At 37.4% G+C, this 13,236-nt stretch overlaps 1 protein-coding gene across 2 annotated transcripts in view; it reads left to right on the top strand.

Moving 5' to 3' along the window:
- SLC25A36 (solute carrier family 25 member 36) overlaps positions 1 to 9,608 on the top strand; it is a 36,928-nt gene extending 27,320 nt beyond the window's left edge. Inside the window, exons 5-8 of one of the 2 annotated variants that reach the window (XM_074911706.1) lie at positions 914 to 964; positions 1,790 to 1,856; positions 4,309 to 4,598; positions 5,308 to 9,608. In XM_074911706.1, coding sequence (XP_074767807.1) covers positions 914 to 964; positions 1,790 to 1,856; positions 4,309 to 4,598; positions 5,308 to 5,501 — 602 coding nt within the window. In that variant the 3' untranslated portion in view covers positions 5,502 to 9,608. The remainder of the gene's footprint in view (positions 1 to 913; positions 965 to 1,789; positions 1,857 to 4,308; positions 4,599 to 5,307) is intronic. The other variant, XM_074911708.1, reaches the window with a different exon arrangement.
- The last annotated feature ends 3,628 nt before the right edge of the window (positions 9,609 to 13,236 follow it).

Below are 13,236 nucleotides of genomic sequence, written 5' to 3'. Positions count from 1 at the left end.
GGTATAGTATGTTTTAAAAACATCCCTTGCCTGCTTATGGCAGAGTAGTTCCCTGATGCTTTGAGTTTTTATGTAATCTACCTACATGAAATACAGGTATAAAACACTTTTGGCTTCTTTGGATTTCACTCCATCATATGAAGGGCTATATATGTACATAGACATACAAAAAAAGAGTAGTGTATCAAAAAAAGTCAGCCCCAAACCTTATTTACTGCATTATTTAATGTCATTTATTTAATTATCTACTACAGGAAGTTATTTAACAGTCTTGAGTCAGTTTAAAAATCTATTTAATCAAAAGATTAAACTGAAATCTCTAACATGGTTTTGCTATTTTGGCACAGGAATATAGCTAAATCTTAGTAGCTGTGAAGTCTTGTAGTTTGTCTTTAGAACTGTAACTGAAAATCATAATGACCTGTTTAAGATTTGGGGATGGGGGTAGAACAAGCCTTAAAACAGTTAAGATCCTCTGGCATTTCTCTGAGTATTGCAGTCATTTATGTGTGCAATGTAAACCTAGATTGTGATTGAACAGAAGTAACATGTATGCCAGCAGTTCTGCTAAATATATATATGTAAGCTGTTAATGATCTCCATAAACAAGCTTATCAATAGCCTGTTCGTTGTACAAGTACTGTGCACCAGATATGCACTGAACAAGGTAACTCTTTGTTGCTTTCCCACAACCCCAGTCCATTCCCTTGCAGGAGGGCAGCATGTCTTTGTAGTGATATTCAAGTGTGTCACTTAGATAGCAAGTGTCTAAATTTATCATCTCTTGCCTGGCCATGTTCCAGCTCTTCCCTTTTCCTCTTCTTTCCCCCAGACATGACACCTCATTAATGGTGCATGTGTGGTATTACCACTTCTAGATGGTTTTTTATTTTACTTTTTTTTTTTTTTTCAGAGCTGCCTTTCACTCTGCTCTTTTTCTCTCCACGGTTGTGCAGAAGTAAGAGTGAGTCTTACTTCTTTTCTTGTTTCTTTTTTTTTTTTTTAATTTGTTTCTTCTTCTCTTTTTCTTCTTTTTCCTTTTCTTTAGTGAACTGAAAATCAAAACTTTAACCCTTAGCCCTTATGCAAGCCTGAATAGTTGCTGTCTGTCTGGATAGTTTGAAGTCGTATTATTTACTTATCAGTTTAAACACTCATATGCTTGTAAAAGTATTCCTAGGCCAACCAACAATCTCTGCTTTGAATACTAAAGAAAACATTAGCACTCAAATTTAACTGCTCTTTATAGTTCAGTATTAAAAGGTCTCTTAACTTACAGTAATACTGCCTTTTAACTGCACCAAAAGTAGTATTTACTCAGTCTGCATGCTTTTAAACTCGGATTGTATTTCAGGTAGCAAATTAAATTGACACAATGTTTTATACCATCTCAAATTGCTATAGCTGTATCTGCAATGTACTCTTATTGACATGTTTGCCAAATTGCCTAATATTAGCCTAGCTAGCTTTGCTGTTCTGTGGTGTCAAAACAGGGTTGGTATCAATAGATAGGCAGAGAAATGTACACAATTGGGCTTACTTTATATGGGATGTCTCTTGCTAAGAATCAAACCTGGTCAATATTAATGTAAAATTAAAAAATAAGCTAAATGTTTATTGGCTGTATGGATTCATAAAATATCAGTGAAGGGTTACAATGGGTACTTTCTAAAAATCAGTATAGTCCGAGTTTTTGCATCTACTGTACCTTACTGTGTGCGTTTCAAACTTAAGATGCAGTTGCTCTTGTGATACTATCACATCTAACTTTTCTTTTTAAATATTTTAGGTTTTACTGCGATCACAACAACTAATCCCATTTGGCTAGTAAAGACACGATTACAGCTTGATGCAAGGTATAGTGACAGTGGGAAATCTCACTGCTGTGATAAGAGTTTGCTTAAATATTATGAATCTGTTCTGCATCCCAAAATGGAATGATTCTTTAAATATCCAGCTTTTGAATTAGAAAGTTGATGCTGATGAAGTTACACTATTGTTTTTCTCTATTTTAATCTCTATGTTCTGAGGCATGCTTGAGAGACACTATAGTAGACTGGCCAGCAAATTTGGAATGAACTACAAGGTTAATGGTCTCATTAAAATAATGTTTTACCAACCACATGCTTATGTTTTCCTTCAGTAATACATTCTTTGTTTTCAGCTGTTGAGCTAAACATTTCTGAAATACGGATTTAAATATTTTAGCAAAAGTTTAGAAAAATGCCTGAAACATCTGGGGTTTAATTTTTTACATGCAATGAGCTCTAGCCTATAAAAAGGGGAAGACTGCTTTGATGGATTGAAACACAGGAATTGTCCTAATGTGGGCTAGTCGGTATTTGTTTAGACTTCCTACAGAATCAATTACAGAAACTGTTTGTTATTAGAAAACTTCTAGTGAAGTAGAATTTTATGGAAAAAGAGAGGAAGGACCTTTATATTCCCATCTGTTTAAAGCTGTAGGGAGAGACTGATACGATGCAAGTGTCTCAGTGCAGCTGTCTTGTTCATTTTATAGACTGTCTTACTGGAAACTTAGCATGCAATATAAAATTCTTTCTTCAGACATCCTAAATACATTAATGAGCCACGTATTCCTATTTTGGAGATCTGTTGGATTTTCCATGTTCAGTGCAAATTGCCAATTTTCCTCTTAGCAGGCAAATTTTCAGCTGCAAGGTGACTATAGTAAATATATCTCAGAACTAGTTTTACTGTGGATTTTTTTTGTGATGCCATTGTATGATTGGGGTGATGATTCCATGACTATTTCCAAGGGGGTTTTGGTGCTATGTGCAAACAGATAGCACCTTGTGCCTCTGCTCTTTTTTTACTGAGTAATTAGTTAAATTGCTTAAATTATAGGACATTAAGGAAATGAGGGAAAATTACAGATTTCTCGTGCACATTATTTTTTTACGTTAAAACAAGCACACTCTTCGTGTGGAAGACCTGAAGAAGGATCTTCTAACTTTGTGTAAGATACTCCAGTTATGTGGGCTAGTCTAGCACATACTACATTCTCCTCCCTTCTAATTGAGTTATTATTAGAGGCATAAAAACACTTGGCTTGTGGGATTATCCTGGCCTGATCTTGTTTCTGTTGAAATTCTTCTCAAAAATCTCTCTGATCCCAGTAAGAGCTGGAGGAGGCATGTGTTTTATTTCCAAAGTGAAATTTCTTTGGAATTCAAAACAATGTTGTGCATCAGAAGAACAAACTCTTACAGGAGTCTGTGTGTCAGTGTACCTGTCCAGGTGTGCCAGGGACATATGGAGACTGAGCTGTCCCTGGAGCTGCAGCTGCAGGTCCAACTGTTCTTGACAGTTGTTCTTTGACTCTTCCCTTGTCTGTTAGCAAATCAGTGCCATCCCCCAGCTCTCTGAGGGCTGGCAGCATCTGCCACCTAGCTTATTCAAGATTTGATTTGCAGCTGTATGTGCCTGCTCTTTCTCTTTGACGGTATCTGTATGAGTTCCCGCAATTCTTACAACGTTATTAGCTGTTTTGTTCTGTGACTCACTCGCTCAGGAGACCTCTGCTGGCAGAATCCATATGCTTCAAGTGCCTGCCCTTGCTGCTGCAGTGAAACATTTTATGCAGTGTTGTAATGATTATGCATAGCTGTGTACAGTATGCAAAGTGTTTCAGTTTGCACAACTGAATTCAGTAAGTAAACTAAAAATGGAATAAGATTTTATTTACCAAATATTGTCATGCAGTCATATCTAACGAGCTTTTTTGTTGACATCAGCAGTGGCATAGGTGAATCAAGTAATAGCTACTGGTGTGGTCAAATTGGTTGGTATGCTCTCTTTAGACACATTAGTTGTTTGCTGATAGCTGTGATGCTATGAGGCCTGCTGTTTGAACTCTTAACAGCTCTAATTACCATGCTGTGGAGCTCTTTGAGGCAAAATTTAGGGACATCCACTCTTACAATGCGGAAGAAAATGGTCTCTTTTTTTTTTTTCATGAGTCACAATTCATTTGGGAGTCTGTTTTCAAGCAATTCAGTCCTTTATTCAGTAAGACTTGGGGAGGCCTAGAGCTGTTCACCTTGTCTGTGATGCTTTTTGTCACCAAATGAAGTTTGGCTTGGATTCAGTGTATTACCTGTGTTTGGTGCTGAAGGCCTTTGAGACTTCAAGTTCTGTGTGTTCTTAAATGTGTCTGAATTGGAGCACCTCAGCACCAGTGTGAGATGTTTCTTAAGTCCTCTTGTCACTCAAGCAAAATTGCTTAATTATTTTCCAGTCTCCAGTTGCACCAGCTTGATATGTGTTTTGTTCTCTCCTTTTTAGGAATCGTGGAGAAAAGCGAATGAGTGCTTTTGAATGTGTTCAAAAAGTTTATCGATCAGATGGTATTAAAGGATTTTACAGAGGAATGTCAGCATCCTATGCAGGCATATCTGAGACTGTTATTCATTTTGTTATTTATGAGAGTATTAAGAGAAAACTGCTGGAGTGTAAGACTGCTTCTGCCATGGACAATGAGGATGAATCTGCAAAAGAAGCTTCAGACTTTGTTGGAATGATGATGGCTGCTGCTACTTCCAAAACTTGTGCAACATCAATAGCATATCCCCATGGTAAGTGGGGCATGTACAGCTGAGAGCCTGAATCAGATTGATCAAAGGGAGTCTTTTCAGTGATATTTGTGGCGGACTGCCTCACTTGCTTAGGAACTCTGTCTAAAGCTTTTCACGATTCAGCGAGTCAACATGAATATAGTAATCAGAAATGGAAGTATTTTTAAGTGGATATCTAGCATGACCTCTTCTTAGGCAAGGTTTATTTTTCCAAAGAATTTGCCAGGGTATGGCCCAAAGTACTTAAGGAAAAAGTCCTTTTTCACTTGGAATCTCTCTGTATACTCAGCAGTTTCACATAATTTGCCAGCAAGTTCTCATCCCCTTTCTAGGAGAACAGGCTGTCTAGTTTGGTTTTCAGTTGCACTTCATTTTCTTGTGAAGTATTTGTTGTATACCTTAAATTTGTTAATGGATTGAGTACTTCATTAGTGGCAACTTCCAAGATAAAATGTAAGCCCAAACAGTAGTCCTCTTCTGGATTTTAACTAAGCAGATGAACTTTCCTTGCTTAGTTAGATATCTAATACTGTCAAAAATTTAACTTGTTTGCCTCTTAGACATCTTCCTCCTTTTTTTAAATAGTACTTCTGAGATTGGTAACTTGGGGAGGGGGAAAGGTTGTGTTTTAAAGTAAAATCACTAATTGGTTTCTGGGAAAAATAATGAAAAGCGGTGAATATAACCACATGTGGTTTTCTTTGTACAGAGGTTGTACGAACAAGACTAAGAGAAGAGGGAACAAAATACAGATCTTTCTTCCAGACACTATCTTTGCTTGTGCGAGAAGAAGGGTATGGATCCCTCTACCGAGGTTTAACTACACATCTGGTCAGACAGATTCCAAACACGGCTATCATGATGTCAACCTATGAAGTGGTAGTGTACTTGCTTGATGGATAGCAGTGTGACAAGGCTTCCTAGAAGAAGATGGAAAATGGAAAGACTGGAGTGGACCATTGAATGTCAATGCCGATGTGGTGGGCAAAAGGAACGTTATATCAGGAACATGCAGCTATGGACAAAACAGGAGGTTGATTGTGGGCAACTGAATAATTTTGCTGCCTTATTGTATGGTCTTTTGGCAATGTGACAAACGGGAACTGCCCCTTAGGGAATGCCTTTTATACATCTCTTAATTCAATGTTGTTGCTTTCTTTTCATCTGTTAATCTAGACAAGGCCTTTCAGTCATCTTCAGAGACCTGATGGGTGAAGGAGAGTGTGTAAAATGTATTCTTGGGCAGCCTTATTCACTTTTCTTAGTGATTGCTCTAAACTACATAATTTTTGTTCTGTTTTACTGCACAGTAATCTGTTGGAAGAATGGGGAAGACAGTACTTTCATACCTTACCATACCTGAAACTTCCATTCAGTTGCTCTGAAGGTTCATGAAGAGACTGAGGTAGTAGTCAGTGTGTAAAGTTTTCCATATTACTACCTCAAGACAAAATACGGCACAGGGACCCAGAACAGAGTTATTTCTTTGTTCCAAAAGGTGATACTTTGTGTTTTGGGTTTATTTTTTTTCAGTTTGAGCAGTGTTGTAGGTTAGTGAGAGAGGATCTGATTTTTGAACTTTTCGGTTTATCAATCTGTTAATATTGGTGTACATGGATTTCTAGTTCTGCCAAATCATCATTTTTCTTTTCTGGAACTTTCTTTAAGTAAGAGACACCTGTGAAAAGTTCTGCTATATTATCAGTTTTCCTTGCCAACCTGTCAGGTCACACAGCTAAGGAAGAACTTGCTCAATGCTACTTCATAGGCTTTTTAAGGATTCTTAATGTGATGAGAAATCTCAATTAGTCCAGCCTGCCCTTTGTGAAGACAAGATTCACTCAAATAGTTTCATGCTACCTAAGAACAAGCTGCATTACCTTAAAATGTCTGGTAAATCCTGATTTAGATTACTAGTATCTATGTGGGAGTACAGAGGGAGAATGCATACCACCATGGCGAAGGTGACCAGAATGCAGAAAACAGTTGAAGTTGTGATAGATCTCTTTGGTGCAGCCAGCCTCCATGTAGAATGGTGGAGAAAGTTGTAACTGAGATTTTCTTGTAAGCATTCTTATTGGTAACTGCTGTATCACTTATTCTAACTTGAGCCTGTACACTAAACTGCAGCTGACAGTATAACCTTGTCCTCCAAATTGAATATTCAGGCATTGTTTTGGTTGTTCTATAAACCAATTGCAAAGCAGTGCATTACATTCAGCAGTGAGGCTTAGCTAGTTTATTCTGTCATAATTTACAGATTTTTTTCAAAACCATATACAGCTGGAGTGTCAAAATCAGAAACTTAATGTTACAAGAAATTGTGCAGCTTTCCAAACAGATACCTTTTATCTGCACCTTGAGTACTTCTCAGTCTGCATCCATGATCCTTATGAGGAAGATGATCGTTATAAATTGAGGGCAGTAACTTTCTACATATAAATGCTGCTACACTGGTGTGGACAGAACTGTGTTATCAACTCTTTTGGTGCGGTACTTCAGTACACTTTAAACTGTGCATTGTGTGCAATGGCTTTATGCACTTTGTGGCCTTCTTATGGCTTCTGATTTTTCTTCCTCTTACTGGTTATCTGTAGTCAAACTGTGTTCAAAACATGCAGTTTGGGTTTTAAAGCATGTGGTTTGTTTTCTGTGTGAGCTGTGCAGGATAAAACATTTTATGCTGTAGATCCACAGCATCTCTGCTGCAGTAGTTCTGTAGGCTGTACGTAAAAGCTTGAAGCTTACAGAACAACTAGTCTGGGTTTTTTTCTCATTTGCTTTCCTTTATTTTGACCCTTGTCATGTTTTCCATACCATGTCAAAGTATTTGAGTATTTCATGCAATTCTCTGTACTAATTACTCATACTTCTGAAAGCCACCTATAGTATATACAGCAGCCTTGAAGTGGAGGCTTAGCTGTACTGACTTCCTTCTCCTTGGAAAAATGTTACCTCACCTTTTTAAAGACAGCGTGGTCTGTGATGTAACCAAAGGTGAACTTGATTATTTTCAAGTGAGAGGGGAGTGCTAAAGTGTGTGTTCTAAAGTGTTTTTTTTTTTCTAGTGATCTCTCTAGGAAAGCTAGAGTATTCATGACTCTGACCTAAGTCTTGCTGCAATGCCATTGTTCAGATAACTAAGTGCTGGAATAGCTACTTACTGTAACTTTTGTTCTATAGAAAGTGGATTACTCCTTCAGGATATCCAGATTATTTAGTGATAGGCAAAATTTTAATCGGCAAAACCAATATTTGGCATTGGAGTTCATGAATACAATTAACACTTGGATTAGTCTAGGCTTTGAGAGCTACTCTCCTCTGTTGGATATGTTCTCCCTTGGTTACATATTCATCTCCCATTAATTCACTGGGTACCATGTGTGTGCCTTGCCTGGGTGAGAACCAAACCCCTGGAGTTGATAAGTAGAAAATATTGACAAGGACAATTGAACATGGGAGACAACAGCGAAAAAGAGACAATCAGCTTATTATTCTACCTTTTTAGTGGGTGTTTAAGCAATGTTTTAAACTTCAAACTTCAGGGGTGATCCTTTTTTTGGCTTGCTTTACATAAAACATAAACCTAATGTTTCTTGGGATTTGGGGGTTTTTTTAAACTACCAGGAAGTACAAAGTTACCTCTGAAATATTTTCCAAAGATCTTTAAATTATTTATATAGCTTTCTTTATTATAAAACCTTAAAGGAAATAAGAAGATGCTACATTCAGTAATATCTTTAACTACAAAACTGAAAGGAGTGCGTTTAAATTTTCTTGTAACTTAAAGGGTCACCTTGATTTATATTTGAATGTAATGTATTTGTCACCCCTTTCTGTGCTAGAGGCAGAGGTCTTGGATGTCTGAAAAACTGTCAGTAATTAATTTGTTTCCTTCCTAGATGAAACTTAAATGTTATTGCAAGCTGTGATTCGGCAACCAGTTAAATTGGGGACATGCTGCCAGACTGCAGTTTCCTGACCCAGTCAAAAGATGGCACTGGAGCATGCATTCATCAGAGGGAAAAGCGGCTCCTCTGCCAGGGCCTGGCTAGGACGCTCTGTTACAGTGAGCCGCTTGGCACTGAGTGGCTGTGGCATATTGGAGGGGGCATGGCAAGGTGGCCCGAGTTCGGAAAACCATTAAAAAATAAACAAACAAAAACAACCCAACCAAACAAAAAACCCACCCCACCACCCCAATCAGATTTCAGTGAATGCAGTCACATTTCTCAGCCTTTCTATTATCCACTCAGTCCCTGTAGAGCTGTGTGAAAACAGGCGAGTTGTGGTGTGTTGTAGAGGGTTCAGCCCAACCTTTAAACTTGATAGATCTGCTGTGTCTGTCTGGATTTCTGGTCTGCTAGTCTATGTTGTTTTAAGTGGGTTTACACTAGGGATTTATGGAGTTTTATGCTTATTTTAATTGTAACTGAAACATCAACCTGTCCACTTGTATATTGACATTGCACCTACCTAGTTCCCTGTTTACATAATGCACTCCATATATTTCCTTTCTGATTGAGATGTTTGTTCATGACCGTTTCTGCTGTTCTGCTTTTGTTCTTATCATGACATTTGTAACATTCCTCAGACTGTAGCTTTTTTAAAAGAATGCTTCCAGAGAGAGAAGATTGGAGAGCCTTTATAAATGTTGCTTCCTGTTTAAACTATTAAAATTTGGAAAACAAGCTGAACACTGAAGTGTGCCTAGGTAAATGTACTACTTTTTCAATTTTGTCTGTTAAGACTCAATTATGTAAGTTTTTTCAGTTCTATTTAAGAGTCTGCCTACCCTGCATATGTGAACATACTTTTATGCCCTTGGAGTCATAGCTAAACACTCACAAATGACAGTTTGAGAATACTTCAATGTTCATGTGAGGTTTGCTATTATTTTTGCATACATGTAGTTGGCTGTAAACTGTGTATTTGCTCTGTATTTATATAGTTAACTTTTTTGTTTGGATTGCTTTAAGCTTCAAAGCAAATTAAAACGATGTGCTTCTATTCAAACGTTGCCTTCTGTGCTAAACTGTACACTATTTTTAGCCTTTTAATTAATTTTTCTATTATTGATATATACCAGTGCCTGGACAGTTGTGATTAAAAAGTAGCAATTCATTAGGAGATTCCAGTGAATCATTTTATCTTGTGCTATTTTATAGTAGCTGAAAATGGTGTATCTATATTGTACCTATAATATGTTCTTTTTGGAGGAGTTCATGGGTGTTTTAAACTAGTTGGATGTGTTCTTGCAGTTGGATTTGAATACTGTTACCTTTGCAGAACTATTACTGTGTCAACTGAGATTCAGTAACTAGTGATCAGAAAACTAGTGTCCATTTAAAGTGCCATCTAGCACAAACCACTGCTGACAGAAATGGAGGGCAGTAATTCCTTAAAATGTTCAGACTTAATTGCATGTGCAGTTATAATCAAGTTCTTGAATCACAAACATTATTCGATATCTTTTCTCTTAACAGTAGGTGTTTCATCTGAAGTTTGTCCACAGAACGTCCTCAGAAATCATTCTGCAAATGTATATGTAGGTTTTGGTGATTGTATGCTATGTTTTTTTCCCCTTGGTGTGTGTCCTGGAACCGATTCCTTTGCAGCCTTTAATAAGGATCTAGGCTTGATGTCTGATTCGATTTTTTCAGCTATTCAAAAATATTTCAAAACTTGCATTAAAACAGTACGTCTGTAATTTTTTTTTTTTCTCTTTAGGGGTATTAATGTGCATTGACCTACCTTGCTCTGCTTCTGAGACTTTCTAGCTTCCAGGTCAGCCAGGCTTAGACTTAGGGTAAGTCTTCTAGAATCAGCATGGGCAACCAGTGTGCTTATCCCTGACACATCTGAAATTATGCCTCGAACTGGCATAATTGTATATACTTGATCTTTAACTCTCCAAAAGAGACACATTGGCAGGGCAGAGCTCAGGTTAAGTGTTTGGGGATCTTTTGACATTTGTGCTTCTTTAAAACCCCTTCTGCTGGAGGGGTTGTATTAAGCTTGCCTTGGACAAAAAGCATGTATAAAAAAATGAAAGTCCATTTAAAGTCCTAATTGAGTTGTGGCTTGGCATTAATGCAGTAGTGTAGCCTGAAGTAGGTGCAACCTAAAAGCATGTGAGGTTTAACAAAGATCTCTTTCACAAAAGAAAGCCCTTGAATTTGATAGTGCGCTTAACACTAAAATAAAAAGGTACTTTAAAAGACAAATGCTCCTCTCATCTTCTATGCATTGGCAGCCAGTGTGCTTTGTGCTGACTGGGAACATCATTATCTTCTTGCTGAGCTTCTGTCAAAGGCAGGAAATGCCAGGACAGGACTCTAGTTCTCATGAGCAAATTGATGCAAACAAAAAGGTGTATTGAACTGTGGAAGATGCATTGGGAAGGAGAAGCTTCTTTTTTTTGTTGATGGAATGTTTCTTAACTGGTTTCACTAATGCAGAGATACTTAATGATGGAATTGTGTGAAGTTAACTAGAAGCTTTCAAAGATGGTGAAACTTATTAATAATTCTAGGTAGATTACTACCAGGTAGTTATTAGTTATTGCTAATTCTGGGTAGATTACTACTTAAGGAAGGAGTGGTTTCTTCCTTAACTGTGGCTGTTTAGAAGTCAGTAGCTTTTCCTAATCCTGCTCCTGCAGCAGACACTTAGGATGTGATTTGCGGAAAAAAGACTACAACTCGAATAGAGTTATAAAGCAGGTATATTTACTCCAGCGCCGGGGTGCAAGGGGATCTCTCCACAAAGCTTGCACACCCACCGCACATTTTACCAAAAACTCATGGAGTGTGGATATCCATATCAATTGGGTTACATAACACAAACATACATATGCATGAGTAAGGCCGGGTTAGTTAGAAAGGCTGATGTCAGCAGTTTATGTCTCTTTGCACCTGCGCATTGCCTCCTGGTGGTCGTCTTCGGGGGTCTTTGGGAGGAAGGCTCGCAGTCTTTCTCACTTTGTTTTTTTCCCCGGAGCATGCGCAGATTCTCTTGGCCAATTTCTTCAATAACAAGAGTGTTTTTCGGGAGGTTTACTTTCTATCTTATCTAAGAGAGCCAATAGAACTTCTACCATTCGTATATGGTTATCTTTACTCATTAGCAAAATTCCAACTAGTTAGAGCCACCTGTTACTCAAGGACAAAAGTATAATATTTTGCTGAACATTGTAATCCTTGGTAGATTTTCACAGTGAACTGCTTTGTTTTGATGAACACAGTAGTCCTTGGTAAAATTCTACAGAATAGTCTGGGCAAGCAGGGTTCTTAGCAGTATTTTAAAAAATACTATAACTTGCTATAAGTAAATAAGTTGCTAAACAGTTTTCTATAAGTAAATAAATCTCAAAACAAGTAATCATTTCTCTGTATCAGATGGGACTGAGGATGTAAATGTTGAAATTGTCTGGAGTGTAAACAAAATTCAAAGCAAGTCTGTTCTGAGACTTAATCATCCATCTAAAATTCTGAAAACAGGTGTGCAATGTGCAAGTGTGGCAGAAAATGTTTTAAGGATTTTGTTAATTTAGGACTGTCACTAAAAAATTAGAGACTAGATAACGTAGAACTAGCATTTAAAAGAGAAAACAAATGAAGAAACTGCAGGCTCATGTGTCTGTAGCAAGCAGAGTTCTAAATACATCCCTCTTCTGCGAAGTATGTTATAGACATAAAGGTAACTGGACAGGAAGCAATAATGGATTACTTTAAGATGATGATTACTTGTGATAATCTGTATTTTAGAGGAAGTAAATGCAGCAGATCCAGTCCATACTTTTTTTGTGGATTGATGTGATGTGGAGCCACAAAGAAAATATCTAGATTATCCCAACATGGGTAAGATCTTGGCTAAAGAGAAAATGTTTTGTAGTGGGAACTGTTGTACTCATGGTGAATACTACAAGTACTTGATGACCTCTGAAGTATGTCTGTAAATGGGTTTGACAGTCTTGGGCTACATTAATGATTTGTTGATGATCAATTTGAAACAATATGCAGTACACTAAGTTTTGAATATTATTTTTTTAAAAAAAGATTGCTTTGACCAGCAAAGTAACATTAAATAACACTGTAAAATGTATTAATGAGAATTTTGGCTGTAGGTCAACAGTGTCACTTCTTCAGTTGGAAAGGAGAAAAGAAAATGACTCCAGGTATAGTCTGTTCAACAATGATCACTATTACTCACCTATTTAAACAAAATAATAAAAAAGCTAGGGTTCCAGGATGCTGAAGGAAGCATAAACTGCACTGTATGTACAGATCTTGGGCTGACCTAACTTGAGGTACATGCATAGCTCTGGTTCATCACAGCTATAAAAAAAGGAAGGCTATAAAAATGATCAGGGAAAGAAGTGTGTCCTGTCAGAGCCTAAAACTGTAGCTTAACCTGATAGAATCTGAAAAGGGATATGGTGGTTTTACATAAGAAAAAGCTCAGAAGGACTATGGGTGAAAGTATTATAAGACTTGATGCTGCAAAATGAAGAACTATATGTGGACTTTTATGTCTAGCCTGAGTGTGAGAAAGCTTTTAATGATCAATGCAATACAGTTTTAAATAGTAGTGAGAGCATGTGACAGGAGTGCCATATCTGGTGACCTGCAATAGC

This window comes from Athene noctua, chromosome 8 (assembly GCF_965140245.1).
Source record: "Athene noctua chromosome 8, bAthNoc1.hap1.1, whole genome shotgun sequence".
Lineage (NCBI taxonomy): Eukaryota > Metazoa > Chordata > Aves > Strigiformes > Strigidae > Athene > Athene noctua.
Note: the sequence above shows the minus strand (reverse complement) of the source record. Positions and strands in the feature narration are given on the sequence as shown.